Here is a 26570-nt window from a genome sequence, read left to right on the forward strand (position 1 = left end):
GCACTGCAGACCCTTCTCACGGCAAGCTCTGAAATGAGCTAGGAGAAGGAGGAGTGTGATATGGAAATCCTTCCAGACTGGCTCTTGCCAGGCAAGGCAGAGCATCGCGGAGATCCACACGCATTGGACAGTGTTTGGTGCTGCTGTGGCTAAGTGGGGGATTATTCTGGTTAACACCTGGAGGGGTGTTAAATTTCACTGCTGGAGTTGAGAATCTCCTGTGGGAGGTTCAGTTACAGCCCGAGTCTCTAAACAGTCCAGCTGTGCTGGGCTCCCATAAGCAAGACCTTCCTTCTGCTGCACTTTGAAGGCACCCTCACTCCAAACTTTGCCCCAGAAGTTGGTCCATGGCTAGAAATCAGGGCTCCCTTTGTGCATGATGGAGCAGCAGCCTCAATGGAGATAAGAGGGTTGATTCCATCGGTACCAAGATCTGAAAAAAAGGAAACAGACACAAATGCACCGTTATTTTCCTTTCCCCTGAATTGGGAGCCCATCGTTATTTCATCTGTAGCCCTATGTAGCCGGCAACTGATCCTCTAAACCCAGCAGGGGGCTAAGAGCAAAACTCAGGGTGGGTTGCACTATAACCAAGCCAGTCTTCTCTGAATGACCAAGAAGCATCCACCTTGCTCAGATTTCACGTGCGCGGAGTCACAGGGGCAACGTAAGATCAGATCCTGCCTTGTCGCAGGTGTACAGCGCCGAACAAGTTCCTCCACGATGCAGGAGGCCCAGCAGCTGCTGACACACCCTCCATGCTCTGGGTTTGCTTTCTGCTAACTTGTCGCTGATGTCATGAGCAATGCTGGTTGGGAGCAGGAGCAGCAGTGGCCGGGGGGGAGGAGAGGGACACCAGCAGCAGCACTGAACTTAGCAGCGGGGCACGTGATGAGAAACAGCTAGAAGGGCTTTGCCCCAGAGCATGGGGAATCTGCTGGGGACAGAACAGACAAAGCCCCGGGGATGCTTTTCCTCTATCTGCCACCCAGCACCGCTACTGTGAGTGGACACAGTGGGTCAGTCCCTGGGAGGGCAACGGGGATGCGGAGGACGGGGAGTAGGAGCAACAGCCAACTAAATCTTCTCCTCTTCCTCTCTCCTTTCCCCCACTGTACCTACCACATACAGAAGGAAAGCATCACAGCCCCTATACCTGCTCACACGCTGAGTCTTTGCTAGCAGGACATTTCAGACAAATGTGGCCTTTTCTATAAGTTTGGAAGCAGAAACCAGTCATTCCTCATGGACCCTCAGAGCATGAAACCACCACAATGGAATGGCCTCATCTAACTTCGTTTTTCTAAAGCCCATCACTATAGTATGCAGCGAGCTCTGAATGTTCTTCTTGAGGGTCCCGTTTGCTCCCCCACACCCTGGGCATTAATGCCAGGTGCTTCCCATCGCCTTACCCAGAAGGATTGAAGTTGGACGAGTTCATTGTGGCTTTAGAGTTGCTCTGGGATGCACTGGGGCTGCTGGCATGGAGCCCTGTACTGGGGGACGAGGGCCTGCTGGTGTTCCCAGGGGAACATGACGATGTTACTGCACGAGAAGAGAGACAAGAATGAGGCTCACTTCTTCTTTCCTACTGGGGAGCAGGTGCATCTGTCCCACTGCTCTCCTTATCCCTTGGCTTGCTGCAACAGCAAATGCATGTTAACTGTGCCCTGATCTGACAAACTAGACACCCCTACACAAGAGGTCAGGGGGCATTCTCCCTGCAGCAAAGCACAGTGACTGGAGCACACGGTTCCTCCAGTGTGAGATCCGCCAGGTCTCTGTTGAAGAGATGCCAGAATCTTCCTCCAAGGACACACCCCGGGGAGCATGTTCCCAGCCGCAAACCCTCTGCCAGAACTTGAAGGCAGTGGCAAGGCAGGTGGGAGGGAGGCAGCTGCTTTTGGGGATAGAATGGAAGGAAGGAAGACAGACAGCAGAAGGAAAGGGGAGAGATTGGAAGAGAGCAGGTGGAGGAGTTTAAAAAGATAAATAAATCCCAGGCTGGGAAGTTTAGTCTTGTTCCAAAGCCCTTCACATTAGCACAGAGAGACTTGAGCCCGTTATAATCATCATCATCATACCTAGGAGCCCTAGTCATTGAACAGGACCCCACTGTGCTAGGTGCTGCACAGACGCAGAACAGACAAACAGTCCCTGCCCCCAAAGAACTGACAATCTAAGTATAAGAGGAGAAATAGATAGATCCAGAGCCAGCTCCTCTCAAAGTTCAGGAGTGTTTGGATCCAGGGTTTTGCTCTGGTCCCTTCCATCCCTAAATAGCAGCATTTGCCTGCCATCTGCGCCCGTCGCTGCTGAACTGGCCATGTCAGGCAGCTAATTACAGTCAGTCCAAGAGCCCATCTAGGATGGGCTGCAAATGTGGAAACACAAGCAGCCTTTGGATCAAATATAAGGTCTAAGTACTGATCGGCCGCAGAGCAAGAGGGAATTTGCTATCAGTGAAGGAAAGGAGAGAGGCATCAATTCTTGAGCCAGGCTTACCTGTCCCAGGCATGGTGCTGTGCATCGGATTCACTGAGAGGGGGCCCAGGGACCCTGAGGTAGAGACCTGGAAGGGAACAGAAGCCAACAGTGAATTAGTGACACACAGAACATCGATCCCGAGTGCCATTCCCTTAGTAAAAAGAAAAGGAGGACTTGTGGCACCTTAGAGACTAACCAATTTATTTGAGCATGAGCTTTCGTGAGCTACAGCTCATCCGATGAAGTGAGCTGTAGCTCACGAAAGCTCATGCTCAAATAAATTGGTTAGTCTCTAAGGTGCCACAAGTCCTCCTGTTCTTTTTGCGAATACAGACGAACACGGCCGCTACCCTGAAACCATTCCCTTAGCAGTACACACTGTCACGCACTAGCCTCCCATTCCCACAGGAATCCCTTAGTCTACTCTGTACACACCCACACAGATTTCTTATCCAGATACAGTTCAGATTCCCACACATGGTTCCATGGGTATTATGATAGAGGCGCACCGTTCCCCCTGGGCAGCAGACTGGACTGTGCATGTGTAGACGCCAATCCCTTCGTCCCAGACACAAACACACACATGCTCACTCCAGGGCCGGGGCTCTCAAGCTTTTTCCACAGTGCGGAGCAGATCTCAGACATGTCCTCTCCCATCAGCCATCCCACGGGGCGGCTCCCCACACACAGAATGTTGCAGTGGTACTAGAGTGGTTGCTTGCACGGACATGTTATGCTTGGAAAACGTTCATGTATTTTAAGCCGCCTTTCACATGATAAACATTCTCTTCTTTTGCAAAAGGCTACAAGCTCCGGGCCCGAGTCTCTGTCACTTACACTGGTGTAACACCACTGACACACCGGTGTTATTCATAGCGATGTACCTTTGGTGAAGTTGGCTTCACTGGAGTTACTCTGGAGTCACACCCGCATAAGTGAGAAGAGAATCAGGCCCACAGGCCCCTCTCCTCTTCGGTCCATCTCCCACTCCCACTGCTTCTGTTTGTCTCAGCTGGAAACCAGGCAGAGAACCAGCACCATATAACCAGGCAGCTCGCTATGGATCTCCAGCAAGTGATCCTGGGACCCTTTGCCAACCACAGGTTGGGAACCTCTAATCTAAGGGAAAGACGGGGAGAGGGCAGCCTCCTTCACCAAAGGATGACAAGAGAGCCCTATCTAAGCCGCTACGTTCTGCAGAATCTACACACTGCCACTGTACTAGGATTCCCACTCCCAGCCATAAAAAAATCAGACAAGGGAGGCATCTAGACAGTCTCCAATAGTGGCCAGCACCAGATGCATTCGAGGAAGATGCAAGAAACCCTGCAGTTATGGGATCATCTGTCCCCAGGAAAAATTTTTTCCTGATCCCTAATATTTAAAAGTTGGTTTATGCTCTGAAGCATGAGGGTGTTATAAGCTTTGGAATTGGGCTGTTTGCTTGTTTATTTTCAAACAAAAAACAATGTGCACAAGTTTTTGCAAACACTTGTGATTTTTTTGGGGGGTGGGGTGGGGGGAGGCATTCTCTGACTGGCTCCACAGCTCACTGGAGAATTTTTTCATCAAAAATATCTTCCAATGAAAAACATTTTCAGGTAAAAATTGCCAACATTTTTTCATGGTTTTTGACCAGCTTTGCTCCCCGCCTCTGACTGGCAAAGCTTGTTCCATTTTTCTGTTTGTACAAAATTCACCCCAGTGCAGAGGGGCGAGCATGATGCCTAGAAGTGCTGCTGAGGATCTCAACATGGGCCTTAAGTCTGGTCTACACTACAGTTAGGTTGACAAAAGGCAGCTTACGTCAACCTAACTATGGAAGTGTCTACACTAAAATTTTGCTCCCGCCTAAGTAACTTGCCCGCTACACAAACTTAATAACTTCACCTCCCTGGGAGGCATAGAGTCAATGTTGCTGTATTCTGACAGGTTTCAGAGTAGCAGCCGTGTTAGTTTGTATCCGCAAAGAGAACAGGAGTACTTGTGGCACCTTAGACACTAACCAATTTATTTGAGCAGAAGCTTTCGTGGGCTACAGCCCACTTCATTGGATGCATAGAATGGAACATATAGTTAGGTCAACGCAGTGTCAATATAGACACTGCATTGCTTACATTGACTGTTGCTGGCTTTCAGAAACTGACAATTCAATCGGTGCAAGCGCTCCAGGTGAAGATGCGTGCTGTTGACACAAGGAGCAAAGTGGACACACACACAAGTGATGTAATTACTGCGGCAATTGTACGCAGACATAAGTTAGAGTGACTAAATTTTGTAGACATGCCCTTATTTTCAAGTTCTGTTAAATTATTTGTGAAGAGACTTGGAGGTTTATAAACCTAGACCAAGATTTTCAAAAGCACTGAGCACAACCTTTGAAAATCAGGGCCCTTCCAAGTCTGTGAAGTTGGACACAAAATCAGAGGCATCTTTAACCACTAGTCACTTTTGAAAATCGTGGCCTCGTTCCTAATGACTTCAGTGAATTTTTTTCTTTTCAGGGGGCTGAGTTTTAATTCCTGGTCTGGGGCTAGCTGCCAATAAAGATTTTTGTGGCTGTAGTTAGCTTTGGGGGTGAAGGGGTGATCTACACCTATTGTTTTTATTTGTATAAATCTAATCAAACAAATATAACAAATTGTTTGGCATGATCAGAATAGAATATAGGGAATCCTGATTTCTAATATCACACCATCTGGAGTCATCATAGAATACCAGGGTTGGAAGGGACCTCAGGAGGTCATCTAGGCCAACCCCCTGCTCAAAGCAGGACCAAACCACTGAGCTATCCTTCCCCCCAATACCCTCTGTGGGCTGATGGTCACACCATGTGCGTGCGATGCCGGCAACCTGGGTTCGAATGTCGCCTGGTGTGCGTCTCCGGACCTTTCTGCAATAGCAAAAGGGGTGCTGCCCTCCTCCTCCTTGCCTGTTGAAGCTGTTCCACTTTAGTTAAATGTGCTTTGGGCCAGCCTCATGGCTACTCTCACTCTCTAGTCCAGTGGTTAGGATACTCGCCTGGGTTGGGGGAGAGCTGGGAGGGATAGCTCAGTGGTTTGAGCATTGGCCTGCTAAACCCAGGGTTGTGATTTCAATCTTTGAGGGGGCCCATTTAGGGATCTGGGGCAAAAACTGGGGATTGGTCCTAGTTTGAGCAGGGGGTTGGACTAGATGACCTCTTGAGGTCCCTTCCAACCCTGATATTCTATGATGAGTGAATAGCTCATGTGATCATACTTCAGCTAACAAGTTCATGGCAAATCTACTCACAAAAACTATTGCTTTGAATATTTATTGCTTGCAAGTAGCTTGTCCTGCTGTGCATGGTTTTATTTTGCTGCTTCCTGACTGGGTGACTCCCAAACCCACCGAGATTTCAAGATGAGACAATCCCTTGTGAATACATAATGACTGCCCTGCCCCCATATGAATCCCTAGCAGCCTTCAGCACTGCAAAACAGACTCCTGCCACTTGAGCTCAGCTCATTAACTGGCAGCAGTATTTGGCTGTTATCCACAACACCCACTCACCAGCAGATTACAAATACACTACTGAACGAATATTTGTGACGCTTTCTCTTTACGCAATCACCCTTTCCAACAAAAATTCACTCATGAAAACATTCAAGGACAGTGAATAAAAGCGGCCAGTGATACAGTCAAAGCAAAGTCACTGAATGAGTGTTTGCAGACACTTCTGCAGCAGGATTCACCTGGTACTGTAGCCAGGCCTATTAGACTGTCGACAAGTTCCAGACCTGCCTTAATAGGAAATCCCTGTGTGCCAAGTCAAAGTCCGCGGTTACTGAGGTGGGCGAAGAAACAGGGAGTGTCTTGTATACGCAGTGCCTCCCATACTTGAGAGCAGCTCATGCTCTGTAGCGAGGCCACAAAGGATTGTGCTACCTCCCCCTGGCACTGCCATGTACTCTGAAAAGCAGAGAGCCCTGTCTGCACGTTAAGCTGTTAGTGGTTATAACGCTGCACCGCCAGGCTTGGCGAGGGGCGAAGAAAGCTACAGCGATGCTTCCTTCTGGTCTCAGATATCCTGACTCAGCAGCGCACTTACACACGTGCTCAAGTCGCACGGAAGTGGCTGAAGCTCAGCACTTGCTTAAACGCTTGGCTGAACTGGGGCCAAAGGGGAGAAATATCACTCAAACCTGGTTCGTTATTTGTGGCTTCACTTCCTGGTTGGATGAGAACAGGTCCTGGAGCAGTTGTGTTAACTAACATGACATTAAACACGACTTAATGGGCAGTGTCATGTAGTCAGGGACGAGCTTTGTTTAACATCCTGTCAGCCGGTCATGGTTTACTCTATGTTTTCCAGCTGGGTTTACCCAGTACCAGCTGGCGCCTTGAACAGGACTTGGCTCTGTTTAAATTGACTGCAAAGTCACATTTAACATCATGTTAGTTGGCACGACTTCCTCAAGGCCGTGCTCTAACACATCCTCATTTTCTAATCCCTTGTGTCTTGCTTCTAGGGGGCCCCTTCCATTCTCCCATCCCTATAAATTCTCCAGCCACCACCACCTAATTCTACAGCAAGAGGGGAAAAGGGATAAACTGGCAGTCTTGTACTCCACCCACTGTTCCAAAGCAGTTCAGTGTTTCTTCTCAAATGTTCTGCATTGAGATGTAAACCACCATTAGTAGGCTTCAGAGTTAACAGCCCACTGAGCTGAATGAAGGCAGTTCTCACCTGTCAGAGCTATTGTTGAAAACTCAGTCTCTATAAGCATTTGAAAGCTTTTCTTTGCAACTGTAAGGACCCAGAAACATAGGGCCAGATTTTTAGCTGGTGTAAATCAGCCTATCACTTTACTGATTTACAGCAGCTGGGGGTCTGGTCCTTATTTTAAAAAAGAGACTAAATGATTACATTCTGCGGAGAGGGATGAGGCCATCAGACAAGTGCAGCCTGGCATGCTGAATACCAGCTCAATCCGTCCCCTGCACAGCAGCATCTCCATCCCTTTCCCCTGGAGGTGCTGGGGAATCAGGTGTTGTTAATTCCATTAACAGTGCTCTTCCCACTGAGTCAGTGATAACCAAACCCCAGCTAGAGGGAACTGCACTGCAGGAAGCGCAGCTGATGATTCAGTCGATAGTGCTCCTTCCACTGAGTCAGTGCTGAGCCAATGCCCGCTAGAAGCCTCCAGGGTGCTGTTGAAAGTGCCGTATTTTGTGTGCAACTTAAAACGAAAAAAGGTCAGGCCCACTTGCTCTAAGGGTATTAGCTCCAGGAGCATTTGGGTAATGGCATTCTGATTACCTAACCCTCCCGCTTTCTGTTTCATCTGTAAAGAGTTTAGGGCCAGGTACGCTTCCGTGCCATGCAAATGTACGAGATGATCTTCTGTTGCTGCCTCCTTTTCCTGCAAGCCATGTGCTTCCCTAGCACCCTGCTATGCTTGCTGCCTTATGGAAAGCAACCAGTACCCCCTGGGTCCACCAGGGCTCACCAGTCTGGAGTTGTAGATAGGTGATTTTATGGGGGATGGCACTGGACAGCTGATCCGCTTCTCCTTCTGGCGCCGGTTACAGAACCAAACCCGAACCACTTCCTTTTCCATGGAGAGCTGCTCTGCTATCATGGAGATCTCTTCCGAGCTGGGCTTGGGGTTCTGGTAAGAGAGGGCATTAAGTGAACAAAGAAAACCCCATAGAACTAATCTAAAATCATTAGTGGGCTATATGATCTCCCGCTGTTTGAGTGGCAAGAGGAGAGAAATCTGGAGTTAGCTTTTAACTGGGGAGGGGAGAAGATTTGGCTCTCTCTATGGGAAAGGGTAGAGACCTAGTGGAAGGTCCACATTTTGAGTCACACTGGTGTCTAGTTGAGTCAGTGAGGATGCACAGGTGTACGCTCTATGCATATAAAGCGCTGAGCACCCCATTCTAAGAGCCTCAGATCAGTATTGAAGGAGAAGCTACCACCTAAAGAAAAGCTAGGAAGGATAGTCTTGCGGTGAAGGCACCGAACAGGGATTCAAAAAATCTGGGTTCTCCTCTCTAGATCTCCCTCAGACTTCCTGTGTGATCTTGGGTAAGTCACTTAATCTCTCTGATCCTCATTTATACAACAGGGATAACGAAATCTCCTTCCGCCTGCCCCCTCATTTTGTGGAGGTTAAACTCTCTGGTGCAGAGATGCTCTCTATATGTTTAGACAGCACCTAGCACAAAGGGGCTCCAATCTCAATTAGGATATCTAAATAATAAAACAAGAGCTTAACACTAGGATATTGAGCAAGTTTCCCCATTCTAAAGGACACCTAGAACAGGAAACTCCATGCTGGCCAAAGTGGGCATGTTCCTGATAATTTGAAAGAGGCTGTCTATTGTTTTTTCACCAGCCCTAGAAGGATAAGTTTGATACAATCAGATTTAGGGCAGGAGGAGGGTAAAAATTGGAGCCCGTTGAAAATTTTCCATCTAAATTGTTTTTTTGGAGGAAAATGGCGTTTTTGACTGAATATGTTTGTCGGCAAGACGTGTCTGCTTTCTGTGCCAAATTATGATCTTTCTTTGAAAATCTGAATGTTCTAACCCAACCAAACCCAAACAATCTGCTGAAATTGATAGGCATTTGTGAAATATTTTGGTGTTCCCAAACCTGCCTTTTTCACGAAGAAAAGTTTCCAAGAAAAAAAAAAAAAAACAAAAGAAAAAAGCCAATGGCTCTTAGCTTAAGAACTAGCAGGACTTTCTGGGTGGGAAATAGAGCTCACAACATGTGGTAAGATTTTCCCCTCACATCTTGAAATCTCTTCTCCAGCGTGGAACGAATGTTGGTCTCAATGCTGGTGCGTTTCTTTCTCTTCCGCCCGAACATCTCGCTCACTGAAGGGTAGGAATTAGGGGTACTCACGGAGGAGTCCAAAGGAGTGGATTCTGGGGGAAAAGAAGGAACAAAGGGATTCTGGGGGAAAAGAAGGAACAAAGGACGATTTGGCAGCAGATATGTTCATGTTGAGAGGGTGTTTTCTCTGAAGCTGACCACCAGTGACAACCTGCTGTCCTTATAACTGAAAAGGTCAAGAGTTTGTCCATGCCCACGGGGCAAAAATGACCAATTAAAGGCTGTGAAAGGGCCATTCCTGAATCCAACATTTGTTGGCAGCAAATGTACTGAATGTATGCCAGATAGTCTTAAGGACCTAGCTAGAGATCACTCCGCGTGGTGCTAGGTCCCCTTGGGGTTTGCCACAATGATCATGAAGATTTACTCATGATTTATTGATTGATTGAGTTTTGCTCCTGAAAGCTGGCTTGGAACCGCTGCCCCTCCCTAAACACGTAAAAGATCCTGGTTCAGAATACTATATAGGAACCCCTCCTTCCCCAGCGGTAACACTTTTAACATTGCCCAAAATAGCCCCAAATCCCAGCTTCAATTGGGGCTGGTCAGAAAAGGTGGAGTGAACGTTTCCCCCAAATATTGTTTTCCACCTTTTTGATGATGTTTCCCACCCAGCCACATTGAGCGCCAAGTTTTCAACTGTCGCAAACTGGTGTCGCTCCAGTGACTTCAATGACACTATGCTAATTGACACCAGCTGGGGATCGGGCTGGGTGTTTCGCCTCATATTGCTGAAACAGACCCTGTTGCAATAAAATCAGCTGAATGTGTCCAGGTCACCACTGGATGGGATGTCACAGTTGCTCAAGTATATGTGGCTACAGTGCCCCTTAGTGGCTTTGCAGTCTATAAAGGATACATACCATAGGACTGCTGGGCTACAGGTAATAAGGGTGTCTCTCAATAATAAATATCTAGCTCTCATAATCATGATTCATCAGCAGATCTCAGGGCACTTTATAAAGGAGATACGTCTCAATATCCCCCATTTAGATATGTGGAAACTGAGGCAGAAAGTAGCAAAGTGACTTGCCCAAGGTTACCCAGCAGAATAGCCAGGAAAAGAACTGAAAATCTCTTGAGTCTGAAGGCTACATGCTGTCCAAAAAGCAAACTACTTTTCAAGTGGCTGAGCCATGTGTTTCTGGAATAATGGGACGCCCTGTTTGTGTAGCTTGCAACCTCATGATAACCAGCGATGGGTTCTGTGACCCTGCCCTTCTCCCTGCAAGTGTATCCCTGGTGAGTGTGTGTTACAAGTCCCCCTTGGTGCCCAATTCCCAGAGAATAGTAGCCTGTCACTGCCCCAGTCTGGGAGCTTTAACTTGAGCTGTAGCAGCTTGTGCTTTTAGCTGTGGAGGCCCCTGGTTCAATCCCCGCTTTGTTGGCCAAGAGGCAGCCTTCACACAAGCACAGCATTGTGCCCTACCTGCATCACTCAGCCACTTCTCCAGCAGGGGCTTGAGCTTGCACATGTTTTTAAAGCTCAGATTGAGAGCCTCGAAGCGGGAAATGGTGGTCTGGCTGAAATCGTTGCCGTACAGCTTACCCATGGCCAGTCCAACGTCACCCTGCCGGGGGGATCAGAATGAAAAGATTAGCTGAGAAAACCCACTTGCAGCTCCCCACCGTGTAATTCACTCCCAGGTAACTTCTACTGTAACAGCAAACCAGCTTCCTCACCCATTCTCTTCTACCACTAGGGATAGACTCCCAGAGCCTTCCTACACCCCAGTATGCACCAAAGAGGCTGCAGGTAAATCATTATGCTTGGTTTGAGGTTACAGGTAATGCATCTTCAAGAAGGGTTTGTTCATCCATTGTTCATCTGTGCTTTCAAGGTGGTGTTCCCATAAAGTGCACATCTGTACAACTCCCTGCCCCGCCCATATCTGCATCAAGCCCTCCCTTCTATACCCACATCTGCACCCAACCCTGCCCCTCTTCTCCATGCCCACATCCATACCCAATCCCCCCCACCTTGTGTATCTCACTATTAAACCACTCATCATGAGATTGCCTTTTACCCCTCACCTGGGTGAACCCTAGTTTGATTCGCCTCTGTTTGAAAGTCTTAGCAAACTTCTCCAGCTCCTCCAGGTCACTGGGTTCGTCTGATACGGCTGAAGACGGCATGTGTTTTGAAACTTGCAAGTGCTGTGGCTCTAAAGACGGCCCAGGGAGCCCTGATCGTCCCACTGCCTGTTAAAAACAAAACCAGAGTCACAACCACGGAAAAGCCACAGGATTTTCTGCACTGGCCTGCCATAACAAACGTTGCTTGGCGTGGCTGTGTGCCGTTAAACAGCTGCCACATCCCACTGCTGAGGAGTGGGTATGTCAATGGTGGGCAAAATGATCCTTCCAGAGGAGTGTGGGATGAGAAGGGTTAATAAGTTGTTTTAGGGGAGGTGGGCTCAACGTTCAGGATGTAGCTCGGGCTGCTAGAAAAAGGCTGTAACACAAAACCTAGGTCAGTAATGGGGAGCTGGCATTCATTGGGGGTAACAGCGATAAAATAACAGCAAATACGTGGAGTGAAGGGTGGGTATTTAAAAACGAATGGATGAACCGTTGACTCATCTTATCAGCCTCAAAAAATCAAGAGAGCAGCTGTTTGAGTTACTAAGAAGGGCAAAGCTGGGGGTGTCTCTGCACAGCCTTGTGGTTTGGCTTGTGAATTTCCAACTCCTGGCTGGTCTAACTTTGCGTCCCATCTGAGCCCCCCAAAGCCCGGCGTGGCATGGGGAAAAAGGAAGATAAAAAGGTTTCTACGTCAGGGTTCTGCTTGACGCATGTGGGGCGCAGGCCTGGAAAGTATTCAGTTTGCCTGATGAGCAGAGGAAGGTTTTTGGCACCCCATGCAAATTGAAATTGACACCTATGAAATTCCATTGCCTGCACAGAGAAGTGACCAACCAGAACCTGTACCTCCTCAAGAGCACTGTCTCTGCGTGATCCTACTGAAGGACGTAGGACTTGCAGGATCTGAAAGAGCAGCTGGGAGGGGCAAGTGGCTGTTTCCAAACGGTGCCAGAAACTCAGGGCACAGGTGCCAAGAGCCAACAAGCGGGAATGAACAGAGGCTGCCACAAAGGCAAACAAATCATCAAAAGCAGATGCAGATCGGAAAGGCTTCGGAGGTTACCACTATTGTTTACAAGCACTTGCATGGGGCCAGGTGCTTTACAAGGCTGTAAAAGATACTGGCCTTGCCCTGAGGGGCTTTATGATCTATGCAGGAATCAAACACATGCAGGGAAGGGAGGCAACACAATGCAGTGGGAATGGGTTATGAAGCTGCAGCTGCAATTGTGATTGGACAGGGGTGTTACAAGTGCTGTGGATTGGGTGCGGGTGGTGGGGGGGAATAGGAACTTGTTGGCTTCTTTGAAGAATGACATCTCACTGAGGCAAAGGCAAGCCAAGGGCTTCCTGGCCTAGGGAGTGGTTTGGAAGGGGTCGGAGAAGGAGATGGAAAGATGGGAAGCTTGGGTGGAACAATAAGTCCACAATCACAAACGAGCACCCACCAAGTGACACGGATCTTCCCCCTTGCAAGCAGCCTCAATCAAGGCTGGAATGAGCTATGGAGATGCAACCCCTTTCTTGCCTCTCCTCTCTCGCAGGGGGAGGCAGGTTCACAGATGAGTGTGAATCCCCGCAGCCTGGGCTGCAGTCCACTTCTTTGGCGCAAATCGGCTGCGGATCCTGGCTAGCTGTTGACGTGATGCCAAGAATCAATTTGATCCTGCTTCCAGCGGAGGTAGCCAGAAGGTAGTTTACCTGTGATGCTAGACTGGGTCCAGGCTGCGAGAGGATGAGGCTGCTCTGTTGCTGGGGAAAGGAAAGAATGTTTGGTTGCAAAGCTGAGGAGAGAGGAAGAGAGAGAGATTCGATTAGACTGGCCTCGCCTTAAATATCTAGACAACTCTATGTCACACAGCACTGCTGGGCCTTGGAGCCTACAGTGCCAAAAGAGGGGATATGCTGAACCTTCTATGGGACATGGCACACTGTCTGGCAGGCAAGACATACACTGTCTCCAGAGACAGCAAAGCACTTAAGCAGTGAAAGAATGTGCTTAAGTCCCACTGAAATCAATGGGGCTTATGCATGTGCTTGAGCATTTTAGTGAACTGGGGCCTAATTCTTTGTACTAGTGCAGACAGACATTTTCTTATTCTGATGGGCACAACAGTCCTGTGATATTTGTAGAACAACGCAACCGACCTGTTATATAGAGCTTTTAAATCCATAGATCTCCAAGGTAAACATCATCATCTCCATTTCACAGATGGGGGAACTGCATAGCATCATAGGTGTGCATAGCTTTTTGGTATCTGCGCTTAGGTACTACAGGGGTGGGAAACCTAGTACTGTTAGTTAGTTAGCAGTAGATTTCTGTGCTTTCAAACCTTGGGGTATGTGTTGGGCAGTTGTTACATGAGCACACCACAGTTGAATCATTGCTGGATCTTGGTATTTTAACCTACCAGGCCCATTTCCCTCCTGTTAATTATTCTGACTCATCACATCACATCTAAAATCTGACCGAGCTCTGTTATGGTTATTGGGCCTAAATATTTACCCTAACTGTAAGCTCAACTGTAAAAAGTTTAAAAGGTGTCGCAATAACTTATTTTTTTTTGCCCGCTTGGGAATTAACCATGGAAAGTAGGTCAAGAAAGAATGTTTTGAACAGGTGCAAGGAATCCAGACGCAGAGACCCAATTAGTCCAAACAGAAAAATGTCTACTGATAAGATTCAAGGTTGAGGTTGGACTTAAACAAGATGACGTGGGTCTGGAAATTAATGGATCAAAATTGGAGTGGCAGACACTAGGTCTAATTGGTGGACACAATAATGAGGGGATGAATTTTGCCTCCCACTTTCCGCCCTTTTCGGGGTTCTTCAAAGGAGACTTTGGACTCTCTTTTTCATCAAAGGTTGTTAATAAAAATGAGAGACACTGCCCTCTGAAGGAGAGCGACCAACACGTTTTGATTAAGTTTGTTTCACAGAATTACTTAATTTCAGTGTCAGTACAAATGCTTGTTTTGATTTTTTGTTCTTTCTTGTGTTTGGTCAGTAAACTTTCAAAAGAATCTTTTACGATGAAAGCTTTTGGGTGCTTGCCAAGAAACGGAGTAAACCAGGGCCTCTGTAGAAAATCCCCCGAACCTTTGTATCACTCTTTTAAATGTCAGACAGTGAAAGAGTTGAGGACACCTTTAACTCTTTTGACTCTTGAGATTATATAATAGCTCCTTCGGACAGAGACTTAGTCCTTTTCTTTGACCATTAAAGCACCCGGCTCATTTTGGGCTCTGCATAAATCATAATACTGTCTTGCAGAAATCAGATGATCAGGATAGCCGTACTTAGCTCTTTTACCATGCTTATCACCTCCATGGTGCTGTAACAACCTTAACTAATTCATAAAACAAAGCTCCGTGGCTTCCGGAAATTGGAGGAGACTCACTGCATTGACTGTCTTCCTGGAATTTAAATCAGGTGCTTAACATTTAGATTTATAAAATGTACACCATAGAAAGAATAATCTGATTGGCTCAGATTGTGCAAGTCTCCAGAATAATCACATGCTGGTCGAGGTTTATTCATGATTGTTGTGAAAGCAAAACACATTCCTTCCCTCCACCACCCAGAAAAATAAAAACTTGTAATGAGGAGGGAAATTGTACCAGAGATGCAGGCTTGTCAGGGAGTTAAAGTTATGGCCTTGATTCAGAAATCATTGGGTGAAATCCTCTGGCCTGTATTATGGAGGAGGTCCGAATAGATAATCATAATGGTCCCTTCTGGCCTTCAGTTGTATGAACCTATGAGTCCAACATATCAGGACCCAAGAAAGCTTCCATACTTTTCTCACATTTACACTCAGAGTGCTGCTTTCCAGCACGATGCTTTTCCTGTCGCACATGAGTGCGTTGGTACTGACAGCCAGCGGTTCAGTGATAGATGATTCTGATCCTACCCGTTCAGGATAATTAGTTTAGTAGATTATTGTACAGCAAGTCGTTTTTTGATATATTACTCAGTAGCACTTGGCAGAGATAATGGCTTAAGAGCCATTTACGCTAGACGGATTGTCCACTCAGGATCGTGTGTTTTAAAAGTATCTGTGGCCCAAATCCTGCAATCTGGTTCATACAAGGGGACCTTTAAGACCGCTGAAGTCAAAAGGTTACTCAGCATGGGTACGAGGCTCCATCTACGTAGATCAGATTGTAGCCTTGGGATCTACATTTGTCCTTTCATGACCAACTCTGGCCTAAGCCATGTGTAATGCACATGTATTTTTTAAAAGTCTACCTCCAAAAAGAATATACTGAAGTTAGAAGCTAGAGCGGGTTCCCCATAAAGACGGGGCTCCTGGGTGTTTCCATGTCATCCGACCTGAGACTAACCCAACCAGATGCAGTGCTGCATTTCAACTGAGAGAGGCATTTCTCTGAGGCACGCCTGAGATCAGTGCACACAACCCCTTGGCGGCGCTGCTGCTGCACAGAAGTACAGCTGTGGGAGCAAACCCGAGAGGGGAGAATTTGGTCACCCAGTGGTTTAGTTTAGTTTGCATTTTGGTTGGAGCAGCTGCCTGGCTTCAGGCACAACAGGCAAGAGAGCTGTCATGCAGGAGAGAGGGCAAAGGGAAAAGCTTTGGCAATACAGAAGGGCATGATCCGTAACAACGGGAGCAAGACAGTGAACCCCAGTTTCCACTCTTGGTCACCATGGCCTTGATCTGGAGTGACTCTCCTGACGTCAGTGGATCAATGCCACAGAGATCAATGCCTGGCCCTGGATATCACCAGCTCATCTACTCCAGGCTACGGGGTGGGTTGGTTCTTGAATCACTCCGCGTACCTGCCTGTGACTCCACCTGTACCAAGGGCACTGTATTAATTGTTTTAGTGAGCACTCTATGGCTATTACCTTGTTGCCCAGCCTGGGCCTGAGAGAGCAGGAACTGAGGAACTGATTGCATAGGACCGGGCACCAGTACAAGCTGCTGCAGCGTGTGAAGAGAACTCATATCCTAACGAAGAAACAATGCAGGTCAGATGCATCTGCCACGCACACAGCACCCGAACCTTTCCCCAATTCCCTCCCCTCTGTAACTAGCACTTAGACACCCCCTCCACCCTCCCTGCCTCCGCTTCCGCCTTCAACTGCAATCGACTGCAACTCGGGTAACCTTGCCCCTGCCCCCCCGAACGCTACAGAACTAGAGCTGCTCCCACATTTTTCACCCAAACCTTTTCCAGCACTGGCTTTTTGCTTAAATGGAATTTTTCCTTTTTTGTCAAAAAAGCAAACCCCCAATCTGTCCATTTCTCTCTTTTTTGTCAATTGACATTTTTCAGTTTAAAAGTGAAACATTTTGGTTTTCAGTTGCCCCCCCTCCAAAACAACAACAACAAAAACAAAAACAAAAAAAAACAATTAAAAAAATCACTGGGGGAGGAGGGCATTTCAGGGTTTTGACAATAACTCAGAAAATGTCAGAAAAAAATTAAATAAAAATAAACAAACCAAAAAATTCAATTTTGCATGGAAACCAAACCCCCATTTCCTGACTGTTGCAAGCACAACATTTCCCGATTATACCACCATGGGTCCCAGCTCTGACTCCTTGTGTGACTTTACAGCCTGGAGGCTGGACTTGGGGTGAAATTCACAAGGTCTATGCACCAGCTCAGCCCATAAGGGTCAGATAACCAAGTCCTTGGCACTCACATTGGGATCAGAATTTCAAAGGAGCTCAGCAGCCAATGTGATGAGCTCTAAAATCTGGCCCCTGTTTTGAGCATTGTGGGACCTTAAGCGGTGCCTACGCCTTGGGCAAGGGCTCTGCTCAAGAGTGAATTTCTTCCTTTCATCTTAGGTGCAAGCATAAGGGAGGAGATTTTAAAAGGCACAAACAACATTTGGGCATCTAACTCCCATTGGAATTTAATGGGAGTTAGACGCCTAACTGCTCTTTGGGCCTTTGAAAAATCTCCCCCAAGGAATACATTTCGTCTCTGATCTAACTCGGCCCAAGTCAGTTGAGTGACTCTAGGGGTGAACCTAACCTTTGCAAAGCAAATTGAATCAGGATTCACAGTTTCTGACTCTGGAAGCCTTCTCCATTGCCATTCCAGCACCTCTTTAAAGTGGCTTTCAAGCAATGAATGCTCCAGAACTGGTGCCACGAAGGACTCCTGGAGTTCTTGAGGCTGCTAAGCCACTTACCCCGGTGATTTGGCTTCCAGGCATCATTGATGATCCTTGTCCTAGGTGGCCTGATCTAGGCTGTACCGGAGATTGCAAGGAATCACCGAGGTCTTCTGTTTTAATCTGCAGGGGAGAGGAGACTAGCTGCATCATCAGGAAGCATGCACGGATTATGAGGAGCCAGAGCAAGGTGGAAGGCTCAGGAAGTTAGCAGGCTTGGCGTTTGGGGCACCTGGGGAAGATCCTCTCTATTGTACCTGTGCTCGGCATCACACCAACAGTAAAGTCTAGTAATGAGAGTCAGGACTCCTGGGTTCCATCCCCAGCTCTGCAGCAACATCTGTGAATTTGGACAAGTCACTTCCCCACTCTGCTTCAGTGTCCCCACCTGCAGAGTGGCATAAGTCTACTGACCCACTTCACCAAGGGGAGGAGGTGAGGTGTCCTTAATTAAAGGCACTCTAATTAAAGCACTTAAGTCCCGCTGACTTCAATGCTGCTTCGAGTCAAGCACGTGCTTAAGTGGTCTGCTCAATCAACGCTCTGAAACATTTTGTGGATCTTGGAAGAAAAGCAAAGTATTATAACAACAGGTAATGCATGGAAATTGGTGGGGTGGCTAAGTCACTAGTCCCCTTTCTAGGAACTGCTTCAGGTGCACTCCACTGCATTTCTGGCTACAGGGCATCTCCCTGCTCTGGCAGCGGTGGCCATGAGGGTGCGGAGAACAGAGAGGAGAAGAACAGGCGGTGGTAAGATTAAAGCACATGAAAACCAGTACCATTTATGAGTGGCTGCCAGCCTTGAAAGTTCACTTGTCCGGGCACTAAATCTACTTCACCACTTGTGATAATGGGCAAACAAATGCTATTTGACTTGCCTAGCAAAGGAAAACAAAGTTATTTGCCCAGAGCCAAGCGGGCGAGCAGCATTTTGCACACTGTATTGGAGTCAGCCCCGGAACCGCTTGCCCTACTTTGAAGTTCAGGCAAGATTCAAATCCAGATTTCTAAGACAGGAAAAATTCACCAGGGATCAGAACTGGAGCTTTGAGTTTGTCCGGTTCATTGGTCTCCCAGTTACTTTTTATTCTTTCTGCTCCGAAACAAGGCAAAACCCATTGCTTCTTGTTGCATCGGGTGTAATTTGTCACTGGGATATGGCACCCCGATGGGATGGACAATAGGATTTTGGAGAACAAAGGAATGCTCACACGTAACCATGACAGGCTGAGTGGAATCAGTGCAACACCAGGTTAGGGTCTTGCTCATCCTCAACTGGGAGGACTGTATCCTGCATCTGTAGGGAGCAGAGAGAACTTTTTGGCCTAATCGAATAGGTCTTTTCTTGAAACGGATCAAAGTGGCAAAATTCTGATCCAAAGCCAAATCTTTGAGGGTTTGGTTCTGGGTTTCTAGTTTGGGTCCTTTCAAGTGACAGTCCTGATCCAGTTCTAATTTTTCCCAGTGTCATGAAAACCCTATGCTTTGGCTCGGGGTTGTGGACTCTCTCTTAGAATCTGGGATGGCTTTTGCTACGAGGGGTAGTTAATGACAGAATCCAAGATCGCTGAAGAGACAAAACCTTTTAATTCTCCAGTGTCCTGAGATGCTAGAGCAGAGTGAGTAATATATAGCTTCCTACCAGCAGAGAGAGACAAGAAACTTAAGTTTTCCCACAAACAATGAGCAAAAAGCATGCATTTTTCAGTCAAGAGGGCTTTTGTTACAGATTGAGGAAAAACAACTAAGAAAGAACAAATATAAGAGTCTCCAAGAGAAAGAGAGAGAACACAATCTCTCTTTCTCACTCTGAACTGAAGCACAGAAAGGAAGCTGCCCCTGTGAAGATTAATTTACACATTTAAAGGTGTAGTACACAAAAACCAGAATTATGACATCTCTTTTTGGCAACATGCTGTAGCTATATACACTGCATAAGCTTACTGTGCAATATTAACCCCTTCCAAAGACGGCTGAGAATTCTAATTCTTCCCCACCTCTCAGGAGGGAGTGCTCTTCTACTTGACAGATGGTAAAACCTTTTGATTACTACCCATCTGGGCAGTGTTTGAGTTGGTGACCATTAAATGAAAGGCCCTATGGAATACATCATTTCCTCTCCTCTGAGCCCATCACTCCACTTCAACCCTTTCATCATCACCAAGTTCTTTCCCTTCTGAAGATAGATTTACCAGAAACAACCACATTTAAAAAAAAAAGTTACCCCTACTTGCAATCATTACAATTAAAGATCCAGCAAATTGCCAAGGGATTCATGTGTTTGTGGCTCACGTGACTCAGGAATCCGAATCCAAACAGCCACCAACAGAAAAGTGACCGTGCCCACACCAAGACAGAGGTGCTTTCTTCTGCCTGAACCTAATCGGAGCTGAGCATTCAAGAACCACAAGCCATTTCCAAACTGAAATCAATTTTTACAGCTGCCAAACGGAATGATTTGGAAGCGTTCCAGGAAGAAAAGGGTGTGTAGCTACATCACAACACATCAGATCCAGAGGTGGGTTTGGCCAAACAAAAAAAAAACCCACCTGGTTCCCAATTTAGAAAACAACATCTCCAACAGCTTGTCCCCCACTTCCTGGAATTTGCCAGTTTTCTCCAGAGAAGATGGGAGGAACTCTGGGTGTAATTAACCAACTCTTCTCCATTGCACCTTATTTCATTAGTGTTAGACTCAAATTTACTCCATCCCTCCCCTGCGTAACGGCTGCTTCTTATCTGTTTACTACTATATGTTTGGGATGTATCCAAGTCACAAAGTTTGGGGTGTTTATGCAGATCCTTCCATCTTTGGTTCAGCCAGAGAAAGCTTCACAGGATTTCCAATCCCAAGCATTCAACAACTACGAGTCAGGCTGCTATCATGAGATTTTTTAAAATAATATTGTTTTCCCTTCTGGTTTCTGAGTGCACCTGGGCCATGTTTTCAAGCCTTTTCACCAGACCAAGAGGGACAGAATTTTACCTTTTTAAAAAAGAAAGCAGAGATTCTCACATAATCACCTGACTCCAGAAGCTAGGACTTTCTGAAAAATCAGCAACTATAAAGGAGACCCATGATAAAAGTTAGTGTCTCAGCTCTTGTGATTTTAAGCTAGAGAGCAAAATGAAGGTCAGATTGTGCTGAGTTTCTCTGGGGTCTCTGTACGGAGGTCAAGGTAGACTGGGACAAGTGAACAGAAGGGCAGCAGGGAGACGGTAGGTTTCCTTCTCTCCTATGTTAAATTCAGGGAAATTATGCAATCTGCCTCAGTAAAAATGCAATTGCAGATTGCACAGCAAACTATTAGGAATGTACTCACTGTGCCCCAAGCCAGGGAGAGATTTCTGCAGGGGGATGAAGCAAAATGATGTGCCACAAACAACAAATACTATTGATACACAGATCATATACACCGGGAGGAGGAACTAGAACTCTAGACCTTCATCTGCAAAACCATAGGTATCTACCAACTGAGCTAAAGGGGATCTTCTAAGACTAGTAAAATAGTAGGCAAATTATCCTCTTGGTGATCCATTAGAGGGTGACATAAATACATCACATGAAGCTACTGCATTAAAGGATTACTGGGGTGCAGAAAAGGAATTGTTCCGGCAAATCTAATCTAGATGTTCTCCCTATCTTGACATAGTTTGTTTTGGGGCCTCTGACCCCAAATAAAAAGCAAATGGAGAGCAAGCTAGTTTAAAGGAAGTCCCTTCCCTCATTGACTGGTTGGTCCCTTCACTAGTTGGCTGGTGGGTCTGCTCACTCTGATAGCCAATTGATGGGTTTCTTACCCAATCCTGGTGGGAAAAAAACCCGCATAAACAAAACAAAAAACAAATTGTGGGTGATGGAAAATTATCAAAGCTATTCGGCTCACTTGCGTAATCCATTGGTGGAAGCTGTTACATAAACATTTCATAAGACAGAGAATTATGGAGAGAACATCTCCCAACCTGCCTGCAATTACTACACAAAAACTCTTCCTTACCAACAGAGAGAAGGTTAAAAAAAAGAAGAAAAAGAGAGCACATCTGTTTTGTAACAGATCTATAAACATTTGGCAAAGGCTTACCTCATGAAAACATCCTGGAGACATCCTGCAAGCTGTGAAAGTCCAGGCTCACGCAAGGCGGTTAGAAAAAAGCATGCTCGCAGCTCAGATGTTACAGTGATGAAGGCCATGTCAGTAACAGGTAGATGGCTAGATAGCTAGGCAGGCAGACTGGCCCCACATTTGGTCCTATAAACTGCAGGTTGCATTTCCATGGGGTGACCTCAACACCTACACTGTCCACCTTCTTGTAAGACACAAAGTCACCTCCTCTTCCTCAACATTTCTGATGCAACATGATTGCCCTCCCATCCCTCTCTTGGCAAGGCGGGTTTGTATTTACCAATAGTGAGGAACCCTTAAAGGGATGGGTTTGACATAGCACCCCCAAATCTGGATGCTTCTTCTAACCATCCAGACTAGAGTTTCACCCTAGACTGCATGCGTGTCGCCACCCTCACCGCATATTACATACACTACACATTAGGCAAAATGGTATGTTATGGGAGGATCCACCTCAGGGTGCTGTGAATGATCACACATTTATTATGTAGCTTGAATTTAGACTGTAAGCTCTCCGAGACACAGACCACTCCTAGTTATCTAGCTCACAATGCTGTTGCGTCTCAGCAGCTCCCAATCATTAATAAATGTATCCTCATAACACTCCAGTTGAGGTAAAGTTGCATTATTATTCCGATTTAACAGATGGTGAACTGAGGAACAAGGAGTTGAAGGGGAAGATTTTAATTCCCTCCCTCACACTGAATAGTACCTCACTCCACAGATGGTCTCACTGAAATCACTCACAGAGTAAAGTGCTACTAAACCTGAGTAAGGGTGTGACCTTGAGTTAGTTGGCTATGGTCACACAGGGAACTTGTGACAGAGATAGGAATCGAACACACAATGCCCAGGGTGCTGCTTTAACCACAAGACCACCCTTCATTTCTTGCCTGTTATGTGTTTATCTGTGAAGTACCTAGCACCCTTATGGGCACTATGAAGTAAAAATAATAATAAATAATAGCAACAATATTTATAGGTTTTCAGTTACCATTTCCCCATGTACTATCCTCAATTAACAGATGTCAAGATGTCAGGAACATAACATAAATTTAATGCAAACCCCCCACTCTAAAACTCTACATGTGGCAATATTATGTGTTGGTAGGAAGTTTAGGAGCAGGATTTGCAAAGGCTTTCAGCACAACGCGGCATTCAGAGTTAGGCCATTACTGAATGCTTTGGAAAAACCCCATCCTAAAAGGTACAGAAGTCAGGACATTTATGAGTTATAGTTTTCTTCTCAAACATAATGCACCCACATTGCACCTCTGTGTTATTTTTGTTTTATTAAGCCGGGCCTAATCTTACATTACATGATCAAACCCACGCTGTTAATAGTTATGCCTTAATATGTAGCTATTCTTATGGGGCTGTGGGAATCAAAGCTTTAAATACACAACAGTTACACCTTAAAATGTGTCACCTGTAACTTTACATTAACACATTTTTGTATGGAATTTCTTTAGTGTTGTTTTGTTTTTGAACAGGGAAAAAATAAGGAAAAGAAGTCGTCCCCTCAAAGCAATGAATTACATACATCAGAACGAACATGTGTAGAACAGGGCAATACAAATGGGGAAGAGGCAGAAGGAAGGAAAGGAAAAAAACAAAAAGGAAGGAGAAAAACAAACAAAAAAGAGCAAATGAAAAACGAACAGTTTGAATGAGTGCGTTGACTAAAGTAGCTGCTCAGGCAGATGTGTTCAGATAAATTGTAATTGTGCGCATCATTAAATTAACGGGTGTTGTGTTTATTTCAGTGTACCGTATCCCCAGACACACAGAGGCTTGTGAGTGCCTTTATCTGGAGATGTGTATTTGCCGAGCACAGATTTGGCAAAGGATGAACTGCGGTCAGCCAGGATATTCTTTCCAACTGATTCTAAGTTATTTTTTTGTCTTGGCCAATATTGCTCGGAGTTGGCCAAGCTGCTTTCTACACCAAAATCCACAGACCTGCTAAGCTAGCGGTTTATAAAATGAAGCCATTTGAGTTGAATGAGCAGCAGGAGAGATTCAGAGAGACGTGTAGAAAACCGTATGCTGAAATATTACATTTTGATTTAAACCGTGTACTCATCACAGAACCCTGGCAACGCATTCTTTCCTGGCCTTCCCCTCTCCCCATTCATCCAAAATCCAGCTGCCATGAGCCACGCTTATCTTCATTTCTTGCCCTACTGCCCTGGTCTCTTTCCACAGTGCAGCACTGCCCTCCCCCCTCCACTCCCTTTCCTCTCTCAAATTCAGGCTCTCCATCTTCAAAGCTCTCCAGAACTCCACCCCTGCCCACATCTTTGCTTTTCTCTCCTCTGCCCCCTTCCTGGGCGGTGTCCCCGACTCTCTCCTAAAGAATCCCTTGGGTCTATTTCACCCACTACAGACCTCTTCCATGCTACGCTACACACTTGAAAGGGCTCCTCTGGTTCAGTCCTGCTCCCATTGAAGTCAGTGGCAAAACTCCCTCATTGATCTCAATGGGGCCAGGCCTGGTGCTTTAACATTCCCCAAGAGAGTCCTCATTCCAGGGACCATTCTGGCTGGGATGACCCTCCTCTGTTCTGTATAATGCCTCCTGAGCCCGAGAGCTGCCAGTCAGGGCTGGGACCATCTAAAGTGCCGTCTGCTGTGCAGTACTGATGTCCCCAGACCTATCATCCAGGCCGCGGGCAAAGAGGCGCCTGCTTGGCATCTGTGTAATGAGCTGTGAGAACCAGGTTTAGCCACCCCCACGCTGCAAGGCACCTCGCGCCGTGTCCCACATTAGAAGGAAATTATCTTGGCATCAGCAAGAACTTGTGACTGCAGATGGCCTAGACCCAGTTCGACAGTGTTCCTTGATTGGCTCAGGCTAGTTTTGGCATCCCTGGGAGGAATTCTGTCCCAACGCCAGAAGGAATTGGGACACAGCAACAGCAGCCAAAGGGGCTGTGTTAAATACATACAAGCAAAATAAGTAAAGCAAGATCAGCTCTACTGTACAATGTCATTTCTCTTTCCATTTCAGGGGCAGCCTAATGCTTAGAGGAGGGGGCTTGGAGCCAGTGTTCCTGGGACCTACTTCCAAATCTGCCACTAACTTCATTTATGGCCTTGGTGAAATCACCGTGGGACAAATTTTCCATGGAAGCGTGTTGCTTTAATTGGTCTGGCTGCCTGACTGGAGCCAATCCCGGGGCCTGATTTCCAAAGGTGTCAAATACATGCAGCCCCCACTGATTTCACAGGGAGTTCCGGCTGCCTGGCACCTCTGAAATATCAGGTCTATTGTCGGGCATCCCAAATTAGAGGCCTTGTTTGAAAACTGGCACCTGCCCCCTTTGTGCCTTGACTTGCCTTCTGAAAAATGGGTGTAGCACCCCCTCCTTTCCAGGGTGCCGAGAGGCCTTTAATTAATTAAACACTTGCCGATCTGTACAGATCTTCAGATAAAAGGCCCTAGAGAAATGCAAAGTTGTGTTATTACTGGTAACGATCATGTTAAGAGCCAGCAGAGCTATTTCTGTACATTTTGGTTTATCCAACTCAGGGCTTTAGAAAGAGCCTGGCCCCTAGATAAGTGTCATCTCTGTCTCTGAGCTTAGCTTTTACTGTGCAAACAACTGGTATGTCCCTACAAACAACTTTCTAAAGCCAGGGCAGCCCACTACAAGCTTGGGAAATATTTACTCAAGGATTACAGGAGTCCACTTGGAGAAAGGAATTTGCATGCACTCTGCAAATTCACCTGCTGGTGAATGGAGAGTGATTGGACTCTTGCTTGTGTGTTTCTGTGTGTAGCAGCAGCTCCTGAAAAGCTGGGTCCTGCTCAGAGTACCTGGGACAGGAGTGGCAGTATAGAAAATACCCAGAAACTTAGTCTTCTCTGGGGCAGTCAGACTAGGTGCCACTGAATGGGTGTGGATAGAGTAAGAAGTAACTTGAAGCTTTCTGAAGGTTTAAGGGTTTGGTCAGTGGGATACTGGGTCTTCAGGTCAAAAAGGACCATATGTTGTTACCAGCTGTTTGGTGGGTCTCATTCCAGCCACAAGTGGACGATATGTCCACATCTCCCAAACCACTTCCACAGTTAATGTCCTTCTTGGCTGTCTCAGCAGAGGCACCAAGAAGAAAGAGGGGCCACCTAGACCAATGTCTAGACCACTTAGACCAGTTCTACAGTTCTGCCTCTCACACGCCAATGATGTTATAAATTAGATTCAGATTTCAAAAGAGCATTTGGCATTTGCTTTTGTGCCTCTGGTTCTGGCCAAGGGACCAATCAGAGGTGAGGAGTAGCTACCACCAGCTTCAGCAGACGGCTTGCACCCTGAAGGCAGAGACTTGGTGACTATGCTGGGAACAGCTGCAGTGAGAAAAGGCTACTCACTTGGGGATTCTAGCCTTGCTAAAAACCCTGCACCCATGACATGGATGGTCCAATTTTGAAGACTTGTTTGTGGCATGGGGAGTTTCAACAAACAACTTAAATTTTAGGGGCTGACACAGATCGTTGGAAGTTCACCATAAAGGACACCTTGAGCGCAAGAGGATCAGCACTTTGTTGCATCCTGGTGGTTGAGCTTGGGCCAGAATCACTCGTGGGCAAGGATGAGCCATGTGATGACACATGGCGCCTCTTTGTCCTGTGCTTTCTCTCCAAGCAGAACACCCACAGATGTGTATGGGAGTGGTGGCAAGAAAGAATATGGAAGGAGTGAGCAGTAGGCACTCCATGGGCAGCCAGAAGGAGCAGCAAGACCCTCTTGTCAGGGCGGTGAGGGGGGAGAAATGGGTTGAGAAAGAAGCAAAAAGGTGATTCTAGCACTTCTTCTACCAACATGAAAGACCAACAG

At 46.6% G+C, this 26570-nt stretch overlaps 1 protein-coding gene across 1 annotated transcript in view; it reads right to left on the reverse strand.

Moving 5' to 3' along the window:
• Nucleotides 1-393: 393 nt before the first annotated feature.
• Nucleotides 394-26570, reverse strand: part of POU2F3 (POU class 2 homeobox 3) — a 60470-nt gene continuing 34293 nt past the window's right edge. The window contains exons 5-14 of the mRNA XM_077839840.1: nucleotides 17622-17726; nucleotides 16320-16422; nucleotides 13148-13230; nucleotides 11396-11563; nucleotides 10791-10932; nucleotides 9257-9393; nucleotides 7962-8123; nucleotides 2506-2572; nucleotides 1413-1545; nucleotides 394-433 (exon numbers count right to left, since the gene is read on the reverse strand). Coding sequence (XP_077695966.1) covers nucleotides 394-433; nucleotides 1413-1545; nucleotides 2506-2572; nucleotides 7962-8123; nucleotides 9257-9393; nucleotides 10791-10932; nucleotides 11396-11563; nucleotides 13148-13230; nucleotides 16320-16422; nucleotides 17622-17726 — 1140 coding nt within the window. The remainder of the gene's footprint in view (nucleotides 434-1412; nucleotides 1546-2505; nucleotides 2573-7961; nucleotides 8124-9256; nucleotides 9394-10790; nucleotides 10933-11395; nucleotides 11564-13147; nucleotides 13231-16319; nucleotides 16423-17621; nucleotides 17727-26570) is intronic.

This window comes from Eretmochelys imbricata, chromosome 22 (genome assembly GCF_965152235.1).
Source record: "Eretmochelys imbricata isolate rEreImb1 chromosome 22, rEreImb1.hap1, whole genome shotgun sequence".
NCBI classification, from domain to species: Eukaryota; Metazoa; Chordata; order Testudines; family Cheloniidae; genus Eretmochelys; species Eretmochelys imbricata.